The sequence below is a fragment of the Ascidiella aspersa genome, chromosome 6 (assembly GCF_963924565.1).
Source record: "Ascidiella aspersa chromosome 6, kaAscAspe10.2, whole genome shotgun sequence".
NCBI classification, from domain to species: domain Eukaryota; kingdom Metazoa; phylum Chordata; class Ascidiacea; order Phlebobranchia; family Ascidiidae; genus Ascidiella; species Ascidiella aspersa.
In genome coordinates, this window is record NC_139452.1 from 7,162,860 (window position 1) to 7,183,299 (window position 20,440).

The following is a 20,440-nucleotide window of genomic DNA, read 5'->3' on the forward strand; positions in this document are numbered from 1 at the left end:
GAATGCAAAGCTATATAAGCATATAACTTATAAACGTATACATCTCAAAATATGAAGTTCGTTGTGACATAGTTAAAGTTAATTAAACAGGAAGTAAAATAATTAATCAATGAGATGCAATACAGCTTTTAAATGTTACTTCGTAACATATTTATAGATCACTTTTGCATAATTAAAGTTAAATATAACTAAAGTCATCAATAACAAGTCAATTAAAACATCATTGTCTGTCGAGGCGAAACCATAAATACAACGGATATTTGTTAACAATAATTAACCTGCCAAAAGAAGTAGAAATAGATAATGGGAAATATAGTCATCAAAACGAATAGTAGGAAATGTAAAACAATTCAAAGCATGAAAAACAAGGTGCTCTCATCTATTTCAATCGCTTTATTCAAGGTTAAAAAAGGTAATTCAATTCGTTTATGTGTATAACTTTCTTACAGCTTGGTTGTATTGTTTTTCTTTTTAATCGTTTTAAGGGAGCTGAAACTCAACATAACCTGAAACAACTAAACCGTTTAGGGTTTCCTTATTGCACCTTATAGTGGAGAAAGAGAGAAAATAACTTTTATAAAAATCAAAACGTTTAATTTTTTCTGTCCTGGTGTACCAGTGATAATAATTGTTTAAATACGTGTTAAAAACAAAGTTTCACTTTCGAATAAAGCCCATTGATCAGGGGTTTTTAACATTTTTATCCCGGACCCCTAAAGAATTTTTTAGCCTTGCATGATCCAGGATGACATGAGTTTACGTCATAATACAAATAGATGTCAGAAATCTGCTGTTTCCGGCCCAAAAATTTAAAAGTCAAATGAAGTCTTAACTGTATTGAGTGTAAAAACGTTTTATTTTTATTAAAACTATTTTCTTTGAAAATTTCCTTTTAAAAAAACACTAATATTTCGATTAGGCTTTCATGGACCCCCTAAAACTAGTTCACGGACCCCCACAAAGGGTCCATGGACCCCAGTTTAAGAACCTCTATCCTTTCTCATATTCCTACCTGAACCCCAGCCAGGATAGCAAACAGCCAGCTCATGATCTTAAGGTAGGTCAGATCGGGCGAAAACATCATGAAGTAGGCAAATATCCACACCAGACCAAGTGTACTTGCAATGGTGGCCGCCGTTACCACGTGATCTATGTGCCGTGGAGCCTTGGCCGTTGACTTAACCTGTGACAAATCGATAAGCTTGCGTTTGATTGGGGTAAATATTTTTGCGTTTTACTTGTGATTAATCCTAATGGTAACCCATTAGGCTGGGCTAAACATACAATAATTATTTCAACAAAACCTATAACAATTGTGGATGAATTTTCAAAGCTATAACAGTAAGTTTATAACAGGTAACTTTAAAAAATCTGAATTTAAAGTTTGATGTCGTGCAAACATGTGCAACTGGAATGTTAGTCGAAAGACATTTAAATACAAGGCAAGATTGCCTAATGAAAAAAAAACAAAAAACAGTGTTGGATATCGGCAATAAGTCTTTTACAGGAATAGTTCGTTGGTGTTCAGTTACCAAATTTTCAATTTGTGGTACGGTATTTTGCACTCAGTGTCACTAATCATGATTTCTTGTTCAACGCAAAACATTTGCCATAGTCAATTTCCTCAAGAATTTATTTCGCACTTTTAACAATTGTTTTTCAGGCTTTGAGGCATAAAAAAGTACAAATCCCATAGCAAGTAATGGTATTGCCTGCATCAAAAGTCCGTTTGTATTTTGAACGTTTTGCGGCACATTTGTATTCAGTAAGTTTGTGTTTCCTTTATCCTTTTTTCTTGTCAGTAATCGTTTAACTGCTTACCTTCTTTTTCTTGAACCATAGACTCCAGATTACAGCAATAAACAGCGCAGTATTAAAAAGTAGAATGAGTCCACACGGAAGAAGAAATCCGATGTAGAGGTAATAACCCTCGATCCAACACATATTCGAGGCTAGCATGTTGACTGGAAACAACGACCATTGACCTAACAGAATCAGTCAAAATATGAGTTTTTTCATTAAAAGTTGTATCTTTAAAAATTGTTTTTAAACTTTACTGAAACATTATTGTTTACCTTCCACTGCTTTGGCCACCCCTAAGGTCAATGCAATTACCACCGCAGGACTTCCGTAGGCAAATAGAGTGGCAAGATATATGTAAGTGGTCCCGAATACATTGAAGACCTTAAAAATGTAACTCCGACAGATAAATATCGAATGTGAAGAGCATAGAAAATGTTGAACGACATACCAAATCACGAAAACTATATAGAACTAACATTTATAAACTGTTTTTTTTAGTGACATGAAATAAAAGTGTTGTAATGAGGTCAGTTAACCACTAAAGTGAATGATTTGGGATTTTTCAAATTGGACTATTTTATCGTACTATTTGTACATAAAACCATTTGATTGCGATACGTTGCGTTTATAACATCTTTTAGTTGAGTTATTGCTTATAATTGTACGAGTTTATCAGCTAACGTTTTATTTTTATGACAAGGTTTTGCATTGAAGTGGTTTTGCTCTACTTATGGCTGTGACTTAACTTGGGCAACCGATAACTTGATATGTTAATATGACTCGTTTAAAACACTGTAAAATAATCAATACTATACTCCTCAAGTGAAACGATGTGACGTTTAAATTGTAGTTTTATGTAACCTAATCAATTGGGAAATATATGGTAACAAAGTCGCTATCAGTTTCTAACGACATAAAAATCGGAATATTTCCCTCGACTCGTTGTTTAACACCTACCTGAACAATAGAACGAAAGAGAAAGAATATGTATACCGCCATCCAGCACCAAGCGACCAGAAGCAAGTACTGCAACAAGGTGGCGCTAACAACGCATGCGATTTTTTGTTCTCGATTCTCGATTCCACAGAGGAAGGTGAGATAAGTAGCGGCAAGGTTGAGGCAAATGTGAACCAAAACCTGCATCGGCCCTCTGTTTCGAAGTTTCCTTAAAAGGATTGAATTACAATGTTTATTCATAACAGCAGCAGCAATGAATGTACAGTAGTCGAAAATCACAAAAAATATTTGGGTTATGAAGCAAGGGGCAATATGTGAAATGCCTCAAATCTTTCGGCTCTTAAAGTTGTCATTTTGTATGTAATTTTATATAAATTTTATACGTAACACAATATCATTTAATCGTTTTATTTTAAAGAAATAAATTACCAATGCCGGCTTAACGCTTTATTTAGATTGCTGAATATACGTAGATCAAACTACAGTGCCTTACTTGGATTTGAGTATGATAAACGAAGTAAGAAGCAAACATACACTTGAAATTCCACAAAGTGTTTTGCTTGCCATGTCCAACGGAATGTCAGGTGCCACCGAGTAGATATTCTGCACAAAACACACCATGTTCAAGTAGGACAGTGTTAAAGAAACATATCGTAGTATAATACAAAAAATCCTAGACAAAACAATTGAAGTTAATTGAACTTTCGTGTGTCCAACCACATTTCGGTTTATTGGTATCTAAAAGAAATGGTTTAAGCCCCTTGATTTAAAAACAAATGGCTACCAATCCTAATAAATTTGTTTATTACTTGCTGTTAGCCTACCACAAGCAGTGCAAAGTTTGTCATATGGTCGCATTTGCAGATTGGCGGATTGGAATGCTCGACTAAGTAGCAGCCTTGACTTGACCAAGATTGAGTGCTATAGTTCCAAGATACGCAAGTCTGGTTCACGTAAACAGCCTGCAAGAAAACATGCAAATATGAAAGCTGGTCATTCAAGTCAACTTATAGTTGTTGTGTTAATTTGTAAATCAAGGTGGCAGTTCAGGGTAAAAATTGCATGTAAGTGTATATTACATCCACATTGCAACTTGTCAGGGCTACCTTCGAATAATATACTGTGGATCAATCAATTTTATTAGGAATAAAGTGCAAGCAAGGCAAAGGTAGAAAAACAACTATAGCTTGCGGTGAGGTTAGAAATACCGGAACATACTGGGACCGTCGCACCAACAACTAAGCTATTCAGCATTGGTGTAGATTCATGTTTTAGTTGTTTAACTAGTGATCTCTCGGCTTCTACTGATGCTTTCAATCCATCAGAACTGTTTCATTTTGAAGTCCGTGATAACCAATCACTCAAGCCAATAATGAATAGTTGCGTGGTTTGATCACCAATAATGAAATGTATGAATACGTATGGGAATTTCAAGCTAGAAGATATCGCAGTTGATGCGAGCTATAATCAAGTCAGTTCTTTTTAATAGACCGTGCCTTTCATTTTGGTTGATGGATGTCACGAGGCTATACCCATCCAAACTATATTTTTTGCCAACATTTATAATATTTATTCAAGTTTTTCGTATTTGGCGACTTCTATCTGTTTATACTAATTTTTGGTCTATTTTAAGGTAATCTACTTAGCCCGAAGATGCGTTGTATATTTCGTTAGATGTTACTCTGTGTGACGCATAAGCCATTTGAAATGCAATTTCTGGTATAGTTTAGACTATAAATGCGGTTCTTCATGCAATATGCGAATCTATTTTATGCGCCTAATGCGTAACTTACGATTAAAAAATTGAAAAAACCTACCATTTGAATGAATTAAAAGTTTTGCTAATTTGAAACTGATAAAGAAGTGTTTCGTGGGTCGAGCGATTAAACTGGATTTTAGCTGCATATAGGTGTTTAGAAGTAGTTGTTTTATGACGTCACGTTGTGTAGTCATACTTGAAAATTACCATGCTCCGCTTCCAATACAAATATTCTCGATCCACCCCTTTTGTCAAATCAAAAATATCCCACCTTTAGTGTAGAGTCGTTCTGTTTTTTTCCAGCACTTGTATTGACGTAGGAGTAAACAATTTCCACCGCTGTCTTCAGGTTATTGACTCGTTTTATTGTTGTTGTGTTTCCAACGCTTGCTGAGACGACCTATGAATTTAAACAAAAAAAATATATTTAGGAAAAGTAAGTCATTCATTAACTGTTTAGAGGAAATAAGTAATTCAATGAGACTTATGTAAAGCCATTAGCTTGGTTTGTGACAACCGAAGCGGTTTTAGCATATTGAATTTAATGGCAAATTGTTTAGTTTAGCGTTAAATAAAGATTTGATAAACGAACATTGCTGTTAATTTATCCAGAACCAAGCAATTATTTAAACTATTTTAACTATTTAACAGCGAGTAGAGTTAGAAGTTGTTCTATACGACTTTAATTATATAACGACAAAAAATATAAGAGCAGTTGTTAAAATCAGACATTTTGCCAGGGTATTTAAATATTCCCAGATTATGCTGACTCAGTATGAAACACGGTTGTGGGATATCGTGCCCAAATTAAAATACAACTCGTTCCATTTGCCCTTTAGTTATAAATAGGACGTTTAAAATGTGTCTTACTGTGGCCTGAAGAAGCACAGTTGTGCGAAAGCTCGTCAATTAAAAATACAATTTGTCAACAGTGCCACTTTTTTCAGTTTAAAGACAAGTTCGGCTATCAACCAAGGTTAAAATATGTTAATCAAATCCTTACCAATTCGAAAACGCTTGCGTCTGTGCTGTTGGAAGGAAACAGCGTGGTGTTTCGATAGAGCACGAACACAGTTCGCACTTGACAGTCACTGACGTTCTGACACTTGTTGTGCAAAAGAGCTTCCAGCGGAACTGTGACCGACACTGGGTGTCGCACTGTAGCGTTGTGTACCCTAGGCTTGAAGGTTGCATTTGCAGTGGGTTGAGCTTGGTCAATAATCTAAAAAAATCTTGTTTTATATTTTTTTAAGAAATGTATCTGGTTTAAAAAACAAACAAACTGGTGATCAAAAGTAGCATTTGTGTTCGAAAAATAGCAAGCCAGGTAACAGTTATTGTCTTTCCCAGTGTATAAATTATAAAATGGCTTAGCCTACCTAACAAAATATTCAATTATTATCCTTATTTGTCAATAATAACAGACAAAATTAAACCTGTCACTTTGAAAAAACATTTTATAGATCAAATTGAAACTGATGTACACAAGCAAGGCAGACTATAGAAAAACAACTAGCCTGCCTTGAGGTTCAAACTCATGACCTCATGCCGGGACCGTCGCTCTACTAACTGAGCTACACAGGCTCAGAGGGGAGCCATTAGAGAAACAACCATAATGCCCATAGCACATAAGTGTGTTTATCTTTCATTTAAGTTGATGCATTAAGATTTGTGTATCTGGTTGAAAAATGCAGCTTAAGAATACCAATAAAGAAAGCATACGACTACAGTGACCTGCAGTCGTTTTGCCTGTATGATAAGTTATAGCTTGTTCCCCTAAATTGTGGTGTGCATTCAGAACAATTCACTGAAAACCACACCAAGGCAAGTCCTGTTGTTTAAACGAAATCAGTGTTACCTCGACATCCACGTTCGTCGTGTTGAAGCTTGTGGAGGTTTGGTTTGGCTTTAAAACCACTTTGTACGCCAGGGTCTCAAGACTGCTGGTGAGCACTTGGGTTGTTCTGGTGGGCGCCGGGACTGGGGCGTTGTTTACCACGTCCGCTATCGAAACCAACTTCTCGTAGGAAAAAGCGGACAACTAAAATCGGTAAAACAACAAGTTGGTTTACAGCATAAAGGCTGGAGTTTGTTATAATACGTCTTAAGAATATCAAAGCCCATTTTTAGAATCAGTGTCTTCTCACTGTGTTGCAAAAATTGAAGAGATTATTTCTCTATGGGATTTAATATTCTTACAATAAGATGATTGTTCTGATAAATTCTATATACGTTATGACCCTTTCTAGGTGAACTAAGGCGGCTTTCAAACACCGACGCCCACTAATGTTAGGAGCAAAAACTAGACGGATCATCAATGCTGCAAGTTTTTTCGAACAAATTTAGACAAAAAAAAAAGGCTAAGAAAATGAACAGAACGAGGAAACACAATGCTAAAAATGTATCCGTTAGTATTTGATTCACTGAAAGTTAAACAAGGAGACTGGTGCATACAAAAGTTGTTTGAAGCGACTTAACGCAGAAGCAGTTTTATTCAAAGGACGAGATATGGTTTATAAGCAGGTCGAAATTACTTATGACTCGTTATGAGCATATACAATTAGAAATCAATCTAGATGAAGCCCTTTGAATACCAAATAAGTAAGTATTTCAATTTTGTTTTTTCGCTTAGACAATGAGTTCTTTCGATAGATTGATAAATATTATCGAAAATTGCTCGTATAATTCTCACTTTAGTGTTATTGGCCACATGTTGAGTGATAGTGTTCACCAGATTGCCCACGCCCGCCATATCTGTTTCATTCCGCGTTGCTACAAACACAACTCCTTTTGCCCATTGGAGAAGTTGATCCACATCGGATATGTTCTGCGAAACATTGTGGGATGAAACAAATATTACTAGTATTTTTTAGATTGTCTATATTAACTTAATCTTTGTAAAGAATTTTTCACGATTATAGGCCAACCCAAAACGCTTTCCTTGTTTTTGCAAAGTGAGTATACTGGCACCGTTAATTAAGTAAAATGAGATACCGATGGAAAAGTGCAAATATTCTTAGAGTAACAGAAAATGCAGCTAGTTACAAACATCTATTTTACCTGTTGTTCAACTGTGGGTTGTGATGGATTGTTAAAGCACGGGGTTAGGATTACCAACGAGTTCAATTGGCTGAAAATATCATTACAGAGCAGTGAGCCTTGAAAACAAAATTCATACGATAACATGTAGGCTATCCCTTTTCGAATTGCGTCGAATTTAGAAAATAACAAGCCGGGCCCACAATCAACACTTTTGTTATTTTGTAGAATTAAAATGTTAAGACGCTTATTTGACTAATGTTAATTAATGAAAAGTCCCACGTGGACTTTAAGCCTTATAACTTTAATTAATCGTTTAACATCAATAAAAAATATTCGATTCTATAGCCAAATTCTTCCTACTTATGTATGGGATTTATTTAATATTCATTCCAAGTACTATAGATAACTTTTCAAAATTCATTTTAGTTTTTACTTTTATTTTAGGACACATCTAAATCATATCTATACTATCGTATGCAAACGTACGTGTTCACCAAGTTTACTGTAGGTTTCTTAAGTACTGTTGACTTATCACTTCACAGATTATACGCAAAATTACAACTTTACAAGTTACGGTATTTGCAAATACAATTGGCTTCCTAAAACCTTTTGTTCAAATGGGTAATACACTTAGTTATGTTGCCCAGCAAAGATAAAATTATCGTTGATGGAATTACCAACTGTGGCATAAGTCGTCGTTATTGTAGTAGTAGTTGTAGATGTGGTTGTAGGTGTTGTTGTAGGAGTTGTTGAACGAGTTGTTTTAGTTTCTGTTGTAGGGGTTGTTGTAAGATATGTTGTAGTTGCAGTTGTAGTTGTTGGAGTTCTTGTAGGAGTTGGTGTAGGAGTTGTTGTAGGGGCTTTTGTTGTTGTTGTTGTAGTAGTTGATGTAGGAGCTGTGGTAGGAGTTATTGTACGAGTTGTTGTTGGTTTAGGAGTTGTTGTAGAAGTTGATTTAGGAGTTGTTGTAGAAGTTGGTTTAGGAGTTGTTGTAGAAGTTGGTTTAGGAGTTGTTGTAGAAGTTGGTTTAGGAGTTGTTGTAGAAGTTGGTTTAGGAGTTGTTGTAGACGTTGGTTTAAGAGTTGTTGTAGATGTTGGTTTAGGAGTTATTGTACGAGTTGTTGTTGTTGTTGATGGTTTAGGAGTTGTTGTAGAAGTTGGTTTAGGAGTTGTTGTAGAAGTTGGTTTAGGAGTTGTTGTAGACGTTGGTTTAAGAGTTGTTGTAGATGTTGGTTTAGGAGTTATTGTACGAGTTGTTGTTGTTGTTGATGGTTTAGGAGTTGTTGTAGAAGTTGGTTTAGGAGTTGTTGTAGGAGTTGTTTCTGGAGTTGGCGTAGGGGCAGTTGTTGTAGCAGTTGTTGCAGTAGTTGTTGTAGGATTTGTTGTAGTTGATGTACGAGTTGTTGTAGGAGTTGTTTCTGGAGTAGGGGTGGGTGCTGCAGCTGTTGTAGGAGTTGTAGCAGAAGTTGTAGTAGTTGATGGAGTAGTTGATGTAGTAGCTGATGTAGGAGTTGTTGTAGGAGTTGTTATAGTTGTTGTAGGAGTTGTTGTAGCAGTTGTTTCTGGAGTAGGCGTAGGGGGTGTTGCAGCTGTTGTTGGAGTTGTTGTGCGAGTTGTTGTTGGTGCAGTTGGGTTAGAGTTATTTACTGACGTTGAACGATTGTAGGTGATGTACGTTGCTGAAGTAAACAGATTCAATATCGTCTTTATCAATTTAATAAAAAGCATTATAAAAGGTGGCTTTAAATAATGTGAACTGAGTTAAACCTTGTCGACCCGCCTTAACAAATATTAATTAAGTTTAGATCTATTTAAACACAACCTAAAACGTTTTACCTATCGTTTTATCTGCTGAAAAATCAACACAATACACTGACCATTAAAAGAGCAGGCGAAGTGTTGATTGAAAGTGCACCGCTGGTTGTTCCACTTCCACTTAAAGCCGTACCTCATTGCAACGCAAACCTCGCCACTCAATGTAGAAGGCTTGCCGTTGGCCCAGTCGGTAAAGGTTGGATGCGAACCGTCTAACCAACGATATTTGGTTGGATCCCCAGGGCTGAATCTGGTATGCAAGCCTGATGAAATACAAGTGGGTGCGCATGGTTAGCGGTTGTATATTGAGTTTACAAGTTTAACACGCCATCGTTGTACGTCGAATATCGGAGGAAATTGAAGTGTATCCTTCCAGCTTATGGGGCACATAATTTCATGCAAAATGTAGTTTACATAAAATTGTAATTATTAGAAAGAATTATTTAGCACCGAAACAATTTAGGAGAATTTTTTTAGGGTTAGACCCTTGGAAACAAAATGTGGCAAACAAAATTTCCCACTTTAAAAAACACTTTTTACTTAATAAATATTTACTTATAGGTATGAGTGAGCAAAAAGAAATATTTCATCCTAAACTTGTTATGCTGCGAATAGCACTTTTCAAACTATAATTTATACATTGCTTACTGGGTAGCCCTTTTTGTTCGTGACAGGAGCTGCCCACCTAATATTAATAAATCGTAATAAGTTCACCTATCCAGCCTGAAGCGTACGACGGTGTGGGCTTGCTTATTGACTTGTCGATCACGCATTTAAGGTTTTCTCCCTCTCGACTTGTTCTGACCACTGCCAGTTGACCGTTCATCAATGCACAAGCCCACCCTGCATCCGCAAAGTTTTTTCCGTAACGAATGGCGTACAATGTAATTGGGTCTTGATCTACAAGACAACAAAATGTACTGTTCACCTTGGACACTGTATAACAAGGAATAATATCTACCACTAACGACACTTTGAATTAAATTCAACCTAAAAAACGGCTTAACGATGTTTATATAAAGTGGTGGTTTCACCTGTCATCTTATATTTCTTAAAGTAAAACATATAATGGCCTAAAGACAATTTAAAATACAAACAAACGATAATTTGACAGATTTTTAATAGTGAATTGTATAGCAAATGTAAACTCTTTTTCAAACAACAAATACTTTTATCATTAGTTATATTTAGTCACCGTTTTTCGTGTCTAATTAATTGCAGAGACAATTTGAACATATGACACATTTAAATTTATCTTTATTTTTTGCCGTTTTGCGAAAACACATATAAATTGTCACAGCGTTGTCCTAAAAATATGTATTATAGTATTCAATTATACCGGAATAATTCGAACTTCCATATTTTCCGCAAACAATAATCTTCCATCGGTCGATATGGTGAAAAGGTCCTGTTCGGAAAATCAAACTAAAATATAACTTGTGAAAAAATGCATAATCAAAAGGGCTTCTTTTTCAAAACAAAAAATCAAATAAAAATATATATTGCTTACATGACAGTTTTGTGGTTAGTGTTTAAAAGCATATATCTTGTTGACACGATCATCGTAATAATAGCAACGTACCTCCATTTACAACGAAAGTTCCGTTGGCCAGTTCGTTCACAGATATCCCGGTTGGGGAGTTGACTGTTTCTTAATCAAATAAGCATTGTGATAAGATTACATGTGATAAGTTCACGTACATCGGCACTCTATATACAAGTGCTTTAATAACTTAATTTCTTAAGTAACTGCTTTCAAATGAATTTGCACAACTGTAGTCTTTTCGGCAAAATGACTTGATTTTGACTCCACTGAACTTTAGGCGAATTACTTATAAATATTCTTAGGTTTTTATTTAAATCATTTTTGTTAAAAAATGGTTTGTTCAGTTTGTAGACGTAAAAAGTTGCTTGCTATTAGTTATACGTTTTTGTTGTGCTTGCTATGTAAAATAATTCTTGGAAAGAGTGAATTTTATAGGTTTAATACTTCAACGTTTATTTGATGTCAATGACTTGACTTGCAATTGAATTGTTATTAAAATGACTTTGACTTTGACTTGACATGTGCAACTAATAGCTTGGACTGGGACTTGACTTTATTAAAAAGGACTTGATTTGAACTTAAGTTAATTTTCAAATAACTTCGCTGATATTTTAAATATTTTGAAATTAATTCTCACAACTATACAGGCCGGCATAAAAAATCTCGAAATGCCACAACTCAAAAGCCTCTATGGTAATAAAGTATCAATGTATTACAAATAAAAATGCAGATTTATTCTCACGAACATAGAATACGGCTAATAGTATAATCATTTATCATGACTAATTGCAACAGAATCACCTGTATTTGCAGTACTTCCATTGATAGCCGACGTTAGACAGAACAGAGCAAATAAAACAGCTTTGTAACTAAACATCATGAGCGATGTATAACCTACACTTATTACAAATAGTTTACCCTATCGCAGGTTATTAACTGACTAGCTCAATATAAAAATCGCACATTAACCAATAAGTAAAAAATTGTATAAATTTTATAGATAAACAGAAACAATCACACAAATGATTTGACTATTAAAATTTGAATTTATTCTCTGTGCAACGTTGGTCTATAATAATCCTTCTCGACCTATTTTAACATTGTTAATGCTGGTAGGCCACACTTGTGTGATATGCTCACATAACAACTTGGATATTTGGTACTAATTTCTCCTTTATACAGCCCAACTTAATTTCGAAATACAGCACTGGGTTATCCGCGATTATAGAGTTTACAAAATTATAAGATTATGGTTTATATAGCCCTACGTCATTTCAACCCAAACTAAATTCAATCAAACTATGAGTTTATTGCTGACTAAATACGTAACAAAGTTAAAGACTCAATCAACCTGCGCTTGACAAATAACTGAGCGCGATTTTAGTTCGACTTCCTAAAACCATTCTTTAATGACAGGATTGATACATTAGATACTTCCTCTAAGCGTACAACCCAATAACAAGCAGATTTACGTGGTTTTCGTTAAATTATGAACTGCTCACCACAACTAACATTTCAGCCATAACGTTGACGTAAATATACGAAGAATGTTTTTATCTTTGTAATTTACGTATTTAAGGGGATCTTTGTCATTTAAACAGGAACAGATTGTGAAACAAAATCAACGAAATCGTATAATGGCAAAATATATTGATGAAATTACATCACGTCACAATATTATCGTTTTGGCTGTAACGTATCACAATTCCATATGTAAGAATTGACGATTAGAATTCAACAAATTCAAAGTCTAAAACTATATTTTTCAAATACATTTCAACAAATTATTTTAAACTTGCATTAAACATTTTGTTATATATTTTATCATGGTATATGTAATATCAGGCAGATATCATTGGAAATAATAAGCCACATCAATGAGACGTATTGAAAAACTAAATATTCGGAAATAAAACTGTCTCTTAGCGTTGTGGAAATGAGACAAATATACTGGTCGATTAATTATAATTAACAAATAAACTTTTATGTAAACATATATAATACATTTATAAGGTGCATCTTAAAAATTTGAAGAAAACATTAGTAGTGGTATTAGTATTATTGACGTTGACATACGTCGTGCAAGATCTGGACGGCATAAAAAGGGGCCTTAAGCTTTTCTAATTACATTTTCTTTTCTAGTGGCTTAAAAGGGCCAAATAAAGCACTACCAATTAGGCATTTAAAAAAATGAAATATGTTGTTATTGACCTAAAGCAGGGGTTGTCAATTATTTTAAACGCGCACCTCTAAAAACATATTTCGTCACACATTGACGTCATAAACCAAGGAATCTGGTGTTATCGGTTCTAATAATAGAATATTAAAATAAGGTCTAAATGAATTCAAGGAGAAGGTGTCGTTGCGTTTTGGTTAATATCTATTCTTGCGAAAATGCATTCCATCTTTTCAATATTATACTAATGTATCAACTAGGCCTTCGTTGTCCCCTAAAACTAGCCTGCCAAGTGGTCCACCGACCCCAGTTTAAGAACCCCTGATCTGGATGTCTAGAAGGTGGGGATGTTTGCCCTGGTAACTTCGAACCCGAATAAAAACCAAATGTCCAACCCGATTAGCTGCAAGGTATATGACTTTTGTTGGTCAACATTTTTGCCCATCGAGCCTGGCTGTGTTCATTAGGCCGGAGTCAAGAGTGTCCCACTTTTTATGTCGGATGTTCCTTTTCCCGTCTCTTGGGGAGTGCCGGAGGTTGCTGTTCTTTCGCCGATCGCCTTTCTCCGGTTTGCACAACATATGACGTCACGAATAGGTGGCCACCACGTCAGTTTGACGTCACCTCGACGGACACAGGTCAGCACGAATATGCACAAACCCTAGGTTGAAAAAACAAAGTTAAAAACTTTAATTCTAACTTACATCCCTTTTACACTGTGTATATCTATAGATTTGTTCACATTCATTAAGCACCGTATCAATTAGTTTACAGTGCCCTAAGAACATACACTGATCTGTTGGAAAATATTTCACTTCCAAAAGCACAATGGGACTCAATTGTCGTTTCGATATTAGCAATCCAGTTCAACTTCAGTAAACTTTTGAAAAATCTCAAGGAATAGTATGTTGTGTTCGTGCAAGTAGTCAATAACAGTTAGCAGTAGGCCTATAGAGCCGAAATGGTTAAAGTGTGATGGTGTTTTGAATAGCGAGGTTTCAGTTTTGTCCTAACTAGAGAATTAAGCTTATCATAGCGTTACCACGTTGTGTTTTTGTCGTTTCTCAAATGTGTTCGCGTCAATTACTCAAACCTTTTGTACAAAACAAAAGTTGTCCGCCAGTTGTGTACACAATTGCTCCCAAGAATATGCAACTCAGTCAGCAGAGCGACGGACCCAAAATGGTCGAGACCCTGAGTTCGAATCTTAACGCAAGATCTCTTTTTTAAGATCCCTTACTTGCATATAAATCGTATATGCCAAACTGATTTCGACTCTAACCCTACTTTACGATGCGGTATTATTTTGTATTACAATCAGAATACTTCCCAAAATATGTTCGACGACCAGTCACGTAATCGGTATACCGAAGTAAAAGGATGTCCATTTATGAAAATCAAAGAGCAAGCGTAATCTAATATGGTTACCTGCGTGCCAGCCAGTATAGCGAAAATCCAACTCATTGCTCTGAGATAAGTTGGATCTTTCGAAAGCATCATCAAATATGCGAATATCCACACCAGACCAAGGGTGCTTGCAATGGTAGCCGCAATGGCCAAGTGATCTCTATTTCGAGGCCTTTTCGTTGTAGAACGAACCTGACAAAACAAACCGGCTCAATACCCTTTCCCATATTTTAGTTAGCATTGGAACACCAAATTCAACGATTGGTTGGTTAAGGAAGTTTTCGCCAATGACATTTTCACATGATATAATCGATTGTATGTCGGTCTCTCGTCACTTAATCTAAAACAAGTCATTGAAAAATTGGGACTTAAGTCAAGTAATAGGACACATATTGATATGACAAACCTATGCTTGAAAAAAAAATGAAATACCCATTCACAGGGGTACGGTATAAACAAAATCTAACATTGCACTTGAATTTTGTAAAGCAAACATGTTTTTCAGTGGCTTTAGAAATAATTATTTGCCGTAATCATTCCGAGTTAACCCATAGTAATTGATTTAAACCTAAAACTGTGTGACCGAAAATAAACCAGTAGGGTTTAATTACATTTGTAATTACTTTAAAAAATTAAATTTGGTTCAGCTAAATGTGACAGAAACATTTTATTTTGGTTCTCTACATAGCTTATACGATACGGGAAAATATCCACAAAAAACAGGGATGTAACAGGCATAGATCTTTATCATCACAAAAAACTCGTAAAAAAAAAGCTTAGCGAAGCCGAGAGTTTGTTGTATATCCATATACAGAGATAGATAAATCTTACCTTCTCCGACTTGGATAGCAAACTTCTGAAAACCAGGCCAAACATGACTATGTTAAAAAGAAGCATCAGCCCAATTGGAAGCAAGAAGCCAACGTAGAGGTAATTTCCTTCGATCCAGCACATGTTGGAAGCCAAAAGATTACGAGGAAAAGGAACAAAAGGATCTTTAAAGACAAAGGATACTTTCTATGGACTTTGTGATAATACACACACTCATTAGTTATCTTCAGGGAGTTCTGATAATATCAGATTGGAGCTGATGGGAGATGCCATATGGTATAATATTGGTATATTGGTGCTATCGTTGCCGTTTTGATAGAAAATTGTGATTTTCAGCCATGATTAGCGATTCCACCTTGAAAGGTTAATTTATCAAAACACAACTTGTTATCAACTAAATGTAACTAAAGTCTAGCGCCAAAACAAGTTTTAGCATAATAAACTTTTTGACGTTTTGATTTCCTCTAGTGTTATTTTTGGGGTATACTTCTGACATATTTAACTAAACCACGTGTATAGAGCTGGTTGTTTTTTGAACTTTCAAATTAAAGGACTTATGTGCTGTATACAGTTGACTGGTGCTTGTGGTATTTTTACAATAAGATATTGAAACGATTGTTCAGTGCTAACCAAAATCATACGCTGATTAGATTGTAAAGCAGACAGAAACCAATTTTAACCTAGTCTATATAGTGCGTAAGTACACGCCGTGATAAACTAGGACTGCAACTCTAACTTACAAATGTAAAGAATGTGGAAAGTGTTTTAGCCGGACGTCAAATCTTAATCTACACAAAAAACTCACTCTCATGAAGAAACACTTTAAATCAAATCTTGTGATTATACCTTGTATCGATATCGGAATGAATCTATTGGACATCCCTATTCACGGTGTCCTCTACCTACCTTCTAACCCTTTGGCCACTCCAAGCGTTAAGACCACCACTAAAGCTGGACATCCGTACGAGAATAAGTAGGCCAGACGCAGATACATGCTTCCAAACACGTTAAATACCTGTTGATTAAAACAAGTTCGATTGGGTTAACTTTTTTCTCTTTTTCTAAAGAACGATTAGTTTGAGCAATCGCAAAACACAGCAACGATTCAAAAGTAGGTGGAAACTTATGAACAAAATTACCTTGACACGAAATTGGTGATATTTTAAACAACAATGAAAGAAAAGTTAGTATCGAACCAAATTCAGAGAGTTTCTCTTGTTACAAAATATGGGAAACAGATACTTTTTCTGATGGGATTTTTAATTACAATAAAGTTATTCCAGTTTTCTTCCGCGCTAAAAAACACCAGCTTTATTAGAAACTTAAAATGTACGGATGACGCAGTATTGTCAATTAAAAAGCATGTTTAGGTTTACTTACCTGAACTATGGACCGAAAGAGAAAGTAGATGTATACCGCCATCCAGCACCAGGTGACCAGAAGAAAGTACTGCAGCAAGGTGGCGCCAAAGACGCACGCGATCGCTTGTGTTCGATGCTCGACCCCACAAAGAAAAACGATGTACGAAGCGGCGAGATTTAAACAAATGTTTATCAGGACTTTCATTGGTCCACGATGCCGGATACTTCTGCAAACCAAACGGACGGTTTCTATTTTAAAAATTGTTTTAAATTCGCATTTTAATGACTTTTTTTTCTGCGCTTTATCAATCTTACAAAGACAAAGAACTTTCAAGACACATCATTTTAAAAAAGTGTTCGACTCGTGTACAGAAATATCATATGAATAGATATATATATATTCATATTATTATCAGTTATATAAATCATATTGATAAAAAAACAAACTACATGGTGTTCTGAAGGTTACTTATTTATGACGTCACATTAAGCTGTAACTTTGTGACGTCACAGTTAAAAAACATTTCATGGCCTCCAACCAAAAAATCCTCTATCAGCGCCTTCCTGTGAGTTAGTATTTCAAGTTAACCTCTTGTAGATGGTTAAAGTTTGAGCGCCCACCCGCATTTATAACATCGCAGGTTTTTTGTTTCCTTACCGCGACTTTAGAAGAATGATTACGTTCAGCAGAAGACAGAAGACCGATAGAGAGCACAGAACAACGCTTGCTTTATCCAGTGCAATGTCCGGTGCCACTTCGTACACCATCTGCAAGAAAAATACTAATGTTGGATGTTTGAAAAATAATCTTAAAGTGTGTTGTATAACCTAAGCATTTCGCCGAAGTTCACAGGTTTTTGCCTAAAGCGTAACTCGGTTACAAAGTCACCTTACTCGTAAAGGCACATGTGGTACATGAGGAAAATGCTAAATGAAATTATACGGATTAAACGTCATGCTAGTTATTTTTTCATATTAAACTGAAATGTATATTTGACAATTTGAAAGCGAATGGCGTAGTATTTAATTAAAATGGCGCAGCGTTCAATTAAGACCATTACATGGCCAATATCAAGTTAAAATTGCGCATTTAAATTCTTGGCTTGGGTAAAACTAAATCACTTACTCAAATAGAATATAATCCTTGACATTATTAAAAATCGTTTCTTATTACCACGCATATTTTAAACAGAGAAATGCTTTTTGGAAACGAGATAATCAGTGTTTGTTTGTAAAGACTCAATCAAGTCATTTGCAAAATAACTATGGGTGCCAAGTCAAGTGTAAAAAAAGTCCAAAGTCAAGTCTAAGCTAAATCAGGAATAACTCAACAAGAAAATAACAGAAACCAAACAAAGAACGAAATATCTTAGTGACTGAGGTCCAAGGCAAGTTATTTATAAAGACTTCAGTCAAAAAGTCGTTTTACCGAAACTAAATACGTCACGACAAGTTATTTGATAAGAGCGACTTAAGCGCACTTTAATCAATTTAAGTAATTTACGTGTGTCAGGACAACAAAGGACATGGTCGACTTCGTAGAACGTAATGCCTGCTAATTATTAAGTCTTACCATTAGCATGGCAAAGTTCGTCATATGGTTACATTTGCAGACAGGAGGGTTGGAATTTTCCACCAAGTGGCAGCCTTGTCCTGACCAAGACCCAGTGCTGTAGTTCCAAGCTACGCAAGTCTGGTTCACGTAAACAGCCTGAAAAAAATTTGGTTTGTGGAACACGCACTTTTAAAAAGTAATGTTTACCAAACCCATTGCCTGTATATTCTACTGTATTTTTCAGGGCGCTACAAGTTAAACAGAAAATAAAGTAAGTCATCATGGTCACGGTATGAATACGCCCTTTGGGGTCTATGTGTCCCTTTTTTGCAGGATTTATTACTTACATTTTCAGGGGGGAATTCGGTCAATATATGTTTTTACATCTAAACATCAAGTTAGTTTAAGGCTATACATACATAACAAATTAAAATAAAAATTGACGCACAATTATACGAAAAAGTAATATGTTATTGCTATTAAACTATGGCAATCCTACTTTCAAAGTTGAGTCGTTTTGTTTCTTTCCAGCGCTTGTATTAATGTAGGAGTGAACAACCGTTACAGGTGTCTTCAGGTTGCTGACATGTTTGATGCCTGATTTCTTTCCAACGCTTGCTGAGACAACCTACACGAATTGAGGATGTGGTTTACCGGTTCAATAACATCATGTTAATTGAAAACTTTGAAATCGTTTACTTTGGTAGAGTTTTTTTACTAAAAAGTAAAATAATATATATATATATATATATATATAATTATCACGTATCTGTACTAAGTAAAAGGTCTCGCAATTTCGACCTGTCGGTAAAAACTTAATACCAAAGAAAATCATCCGATGAATAAATGTTAAAGCTAGACTGCTTTTTAAATCCTAAAAGACTTGCCGTTCATGAAAAGCATTAGACGCAAAGAAGTGCTTGTGAAACTTACAAATTCCATTGCAGTCTTTTTTTGAGATCGAAACATGGTTGTATTTTGATACAGGACAAACACAGTTCTAGCAAGGCACTGGCCAGTGATGCCGTTTTGACAATTAGCGCCTTCTACTTGCTTAAGTGCTTCCAGGGGAACTACAACTGTGACTGGGTTAGGTTGCATTGTGTGGTTGATAAGTGGCCTGTAGACCAAGCTTGAGTTTGGGCTCATTTCATCCTTGATCTATCAATGTAAATGTACCACAAAAATGATCTTTAAACTGCATTATACACTGTGGAGTTTTGATAGGTAAATGGTATATTGTCGTAACCCTTATAACTTATGTAACATCAATTAACAAATCAATAACATGTAATTTAAATTTATTTACTAGACAAGCACACATGGGAAATTGTGTATAGGCATTACAGGAAATGATGTTCGTTATTTTGTAACTGATTGAGATATCCAGAAAAGAGAAATCCAGAAAACTCTGAAGCACCTGTATTTGAATGTCCCCAGAACTTGTAGCGTATTGACTGTTTTGTAGTATAACCTTATAAGCTAACTCTTCTAAATTTCTTGTGAGCATTTCTTTAGTATCAAACGTGGCCTCAGTTGTACCATTATTTACCATATTTGCCAAAGAGACGATTTCCTGGTAGAAGAAGGGGGATATCTGAAGAAAATAGAAAAGTGTCAATGTGAGAAAGCCTTGGTTTGTGTTACTAGAGCTTTTAAGTTTATATTATATGGTAATCCGTTGTTTTGATTTCTTATTTTACCTCATTAGCTATTTGGTTCACATTCTGAACGAATCTTGCAATCCTAGAAAAACTTTGAGCCGATGATTGGTTTGCTCTCATAGCTTTTAATAGCAAACTCATACATTTGTCCAAAGGTGGTATGCTGGGTGGATGCGTCTATAAAACCAAAGGCATATTACAATCTCATTATATTCCCGATTTTATTGTAAAACGAAACGTTACAGTGAGCTCATTAGCATAGTTGTTGTGTATACTTTTAACTGATAGTAATAGGTGAGTTTATGAGACATGTGTCCACGTACAAATGCCACTAAACGACAGCAAAAAGTTATGCACAAATACCTTGGTGAAAGAACAGTTTGTTGTGTTATCTACAGTTTTCGAAGAATCTGAAAGAACAACGTAAAGTGATGAAACAATGTAAAACAAAAACGATATTTATAAATAAAAATCTGATCGTTCATACCTGTATTTGGGGAAAGTTGAGTTGGCGTAACTTTTGT

The 20,440-nt window shown here is 35.3% G+C and overlaps 2 protein-coding genes across 2 annotated transcripts; both read right to left on the reverse strand.

The window, feature by feature from the left end:
* Window positions 1-13,561: 13,561 nt before the first annotated feature.
* LOC146139416 (adhesion G-protein coupled receptor G7-like) lies at window positions 13,562-18,225 on the reverse strand. The gene is made up of 7 exons (XM_083392434.1): window positions 18,202-18,225; window positions 17,356-17,465; window positions 16,717-16,924; window positions 16,243-16,351; window positions 15,337-15,500; window positions 14,527-14,697; window positions 13,562-13,759 (listed from the first exon to the last, which is right to left on the reverse strand). Exons 1-7 carry the CDS (start codon window positions 18,223-18,225, stop codon window positions 13,562-13,564), a joined length of 984 nt encoding a protein of 327 aa, XP_083248560.1.
* Window positions 18,226-19,119: 894 nt separating this feature from the next.
* On the reverse strand, window positions 19,120-20,418 carry LOC146139417 (uncharacterized). Its single transcript, XM_083392969.1, has 4 exons — window positions 20,280-20,418; window positions 19,956-20,093; window positions 19,673-19,849; window positions 19,120-19,413 (listed from the first exon to the last, which is right to left on the reverse strand). Exons 2-4 carry the CDS (start codon window positions 20,055-20,057, stop codon window positions 19,120-19,122), a joined length of 573 nt encoding a protein of 190 aa, XP_083249095.1. The 5' UTR covers window positions 20,058-20,093; window positions 20,280-20,418.
* Between the last annotated feature and the right edge of the window lie 22 nt (window positions 20,419-20,440).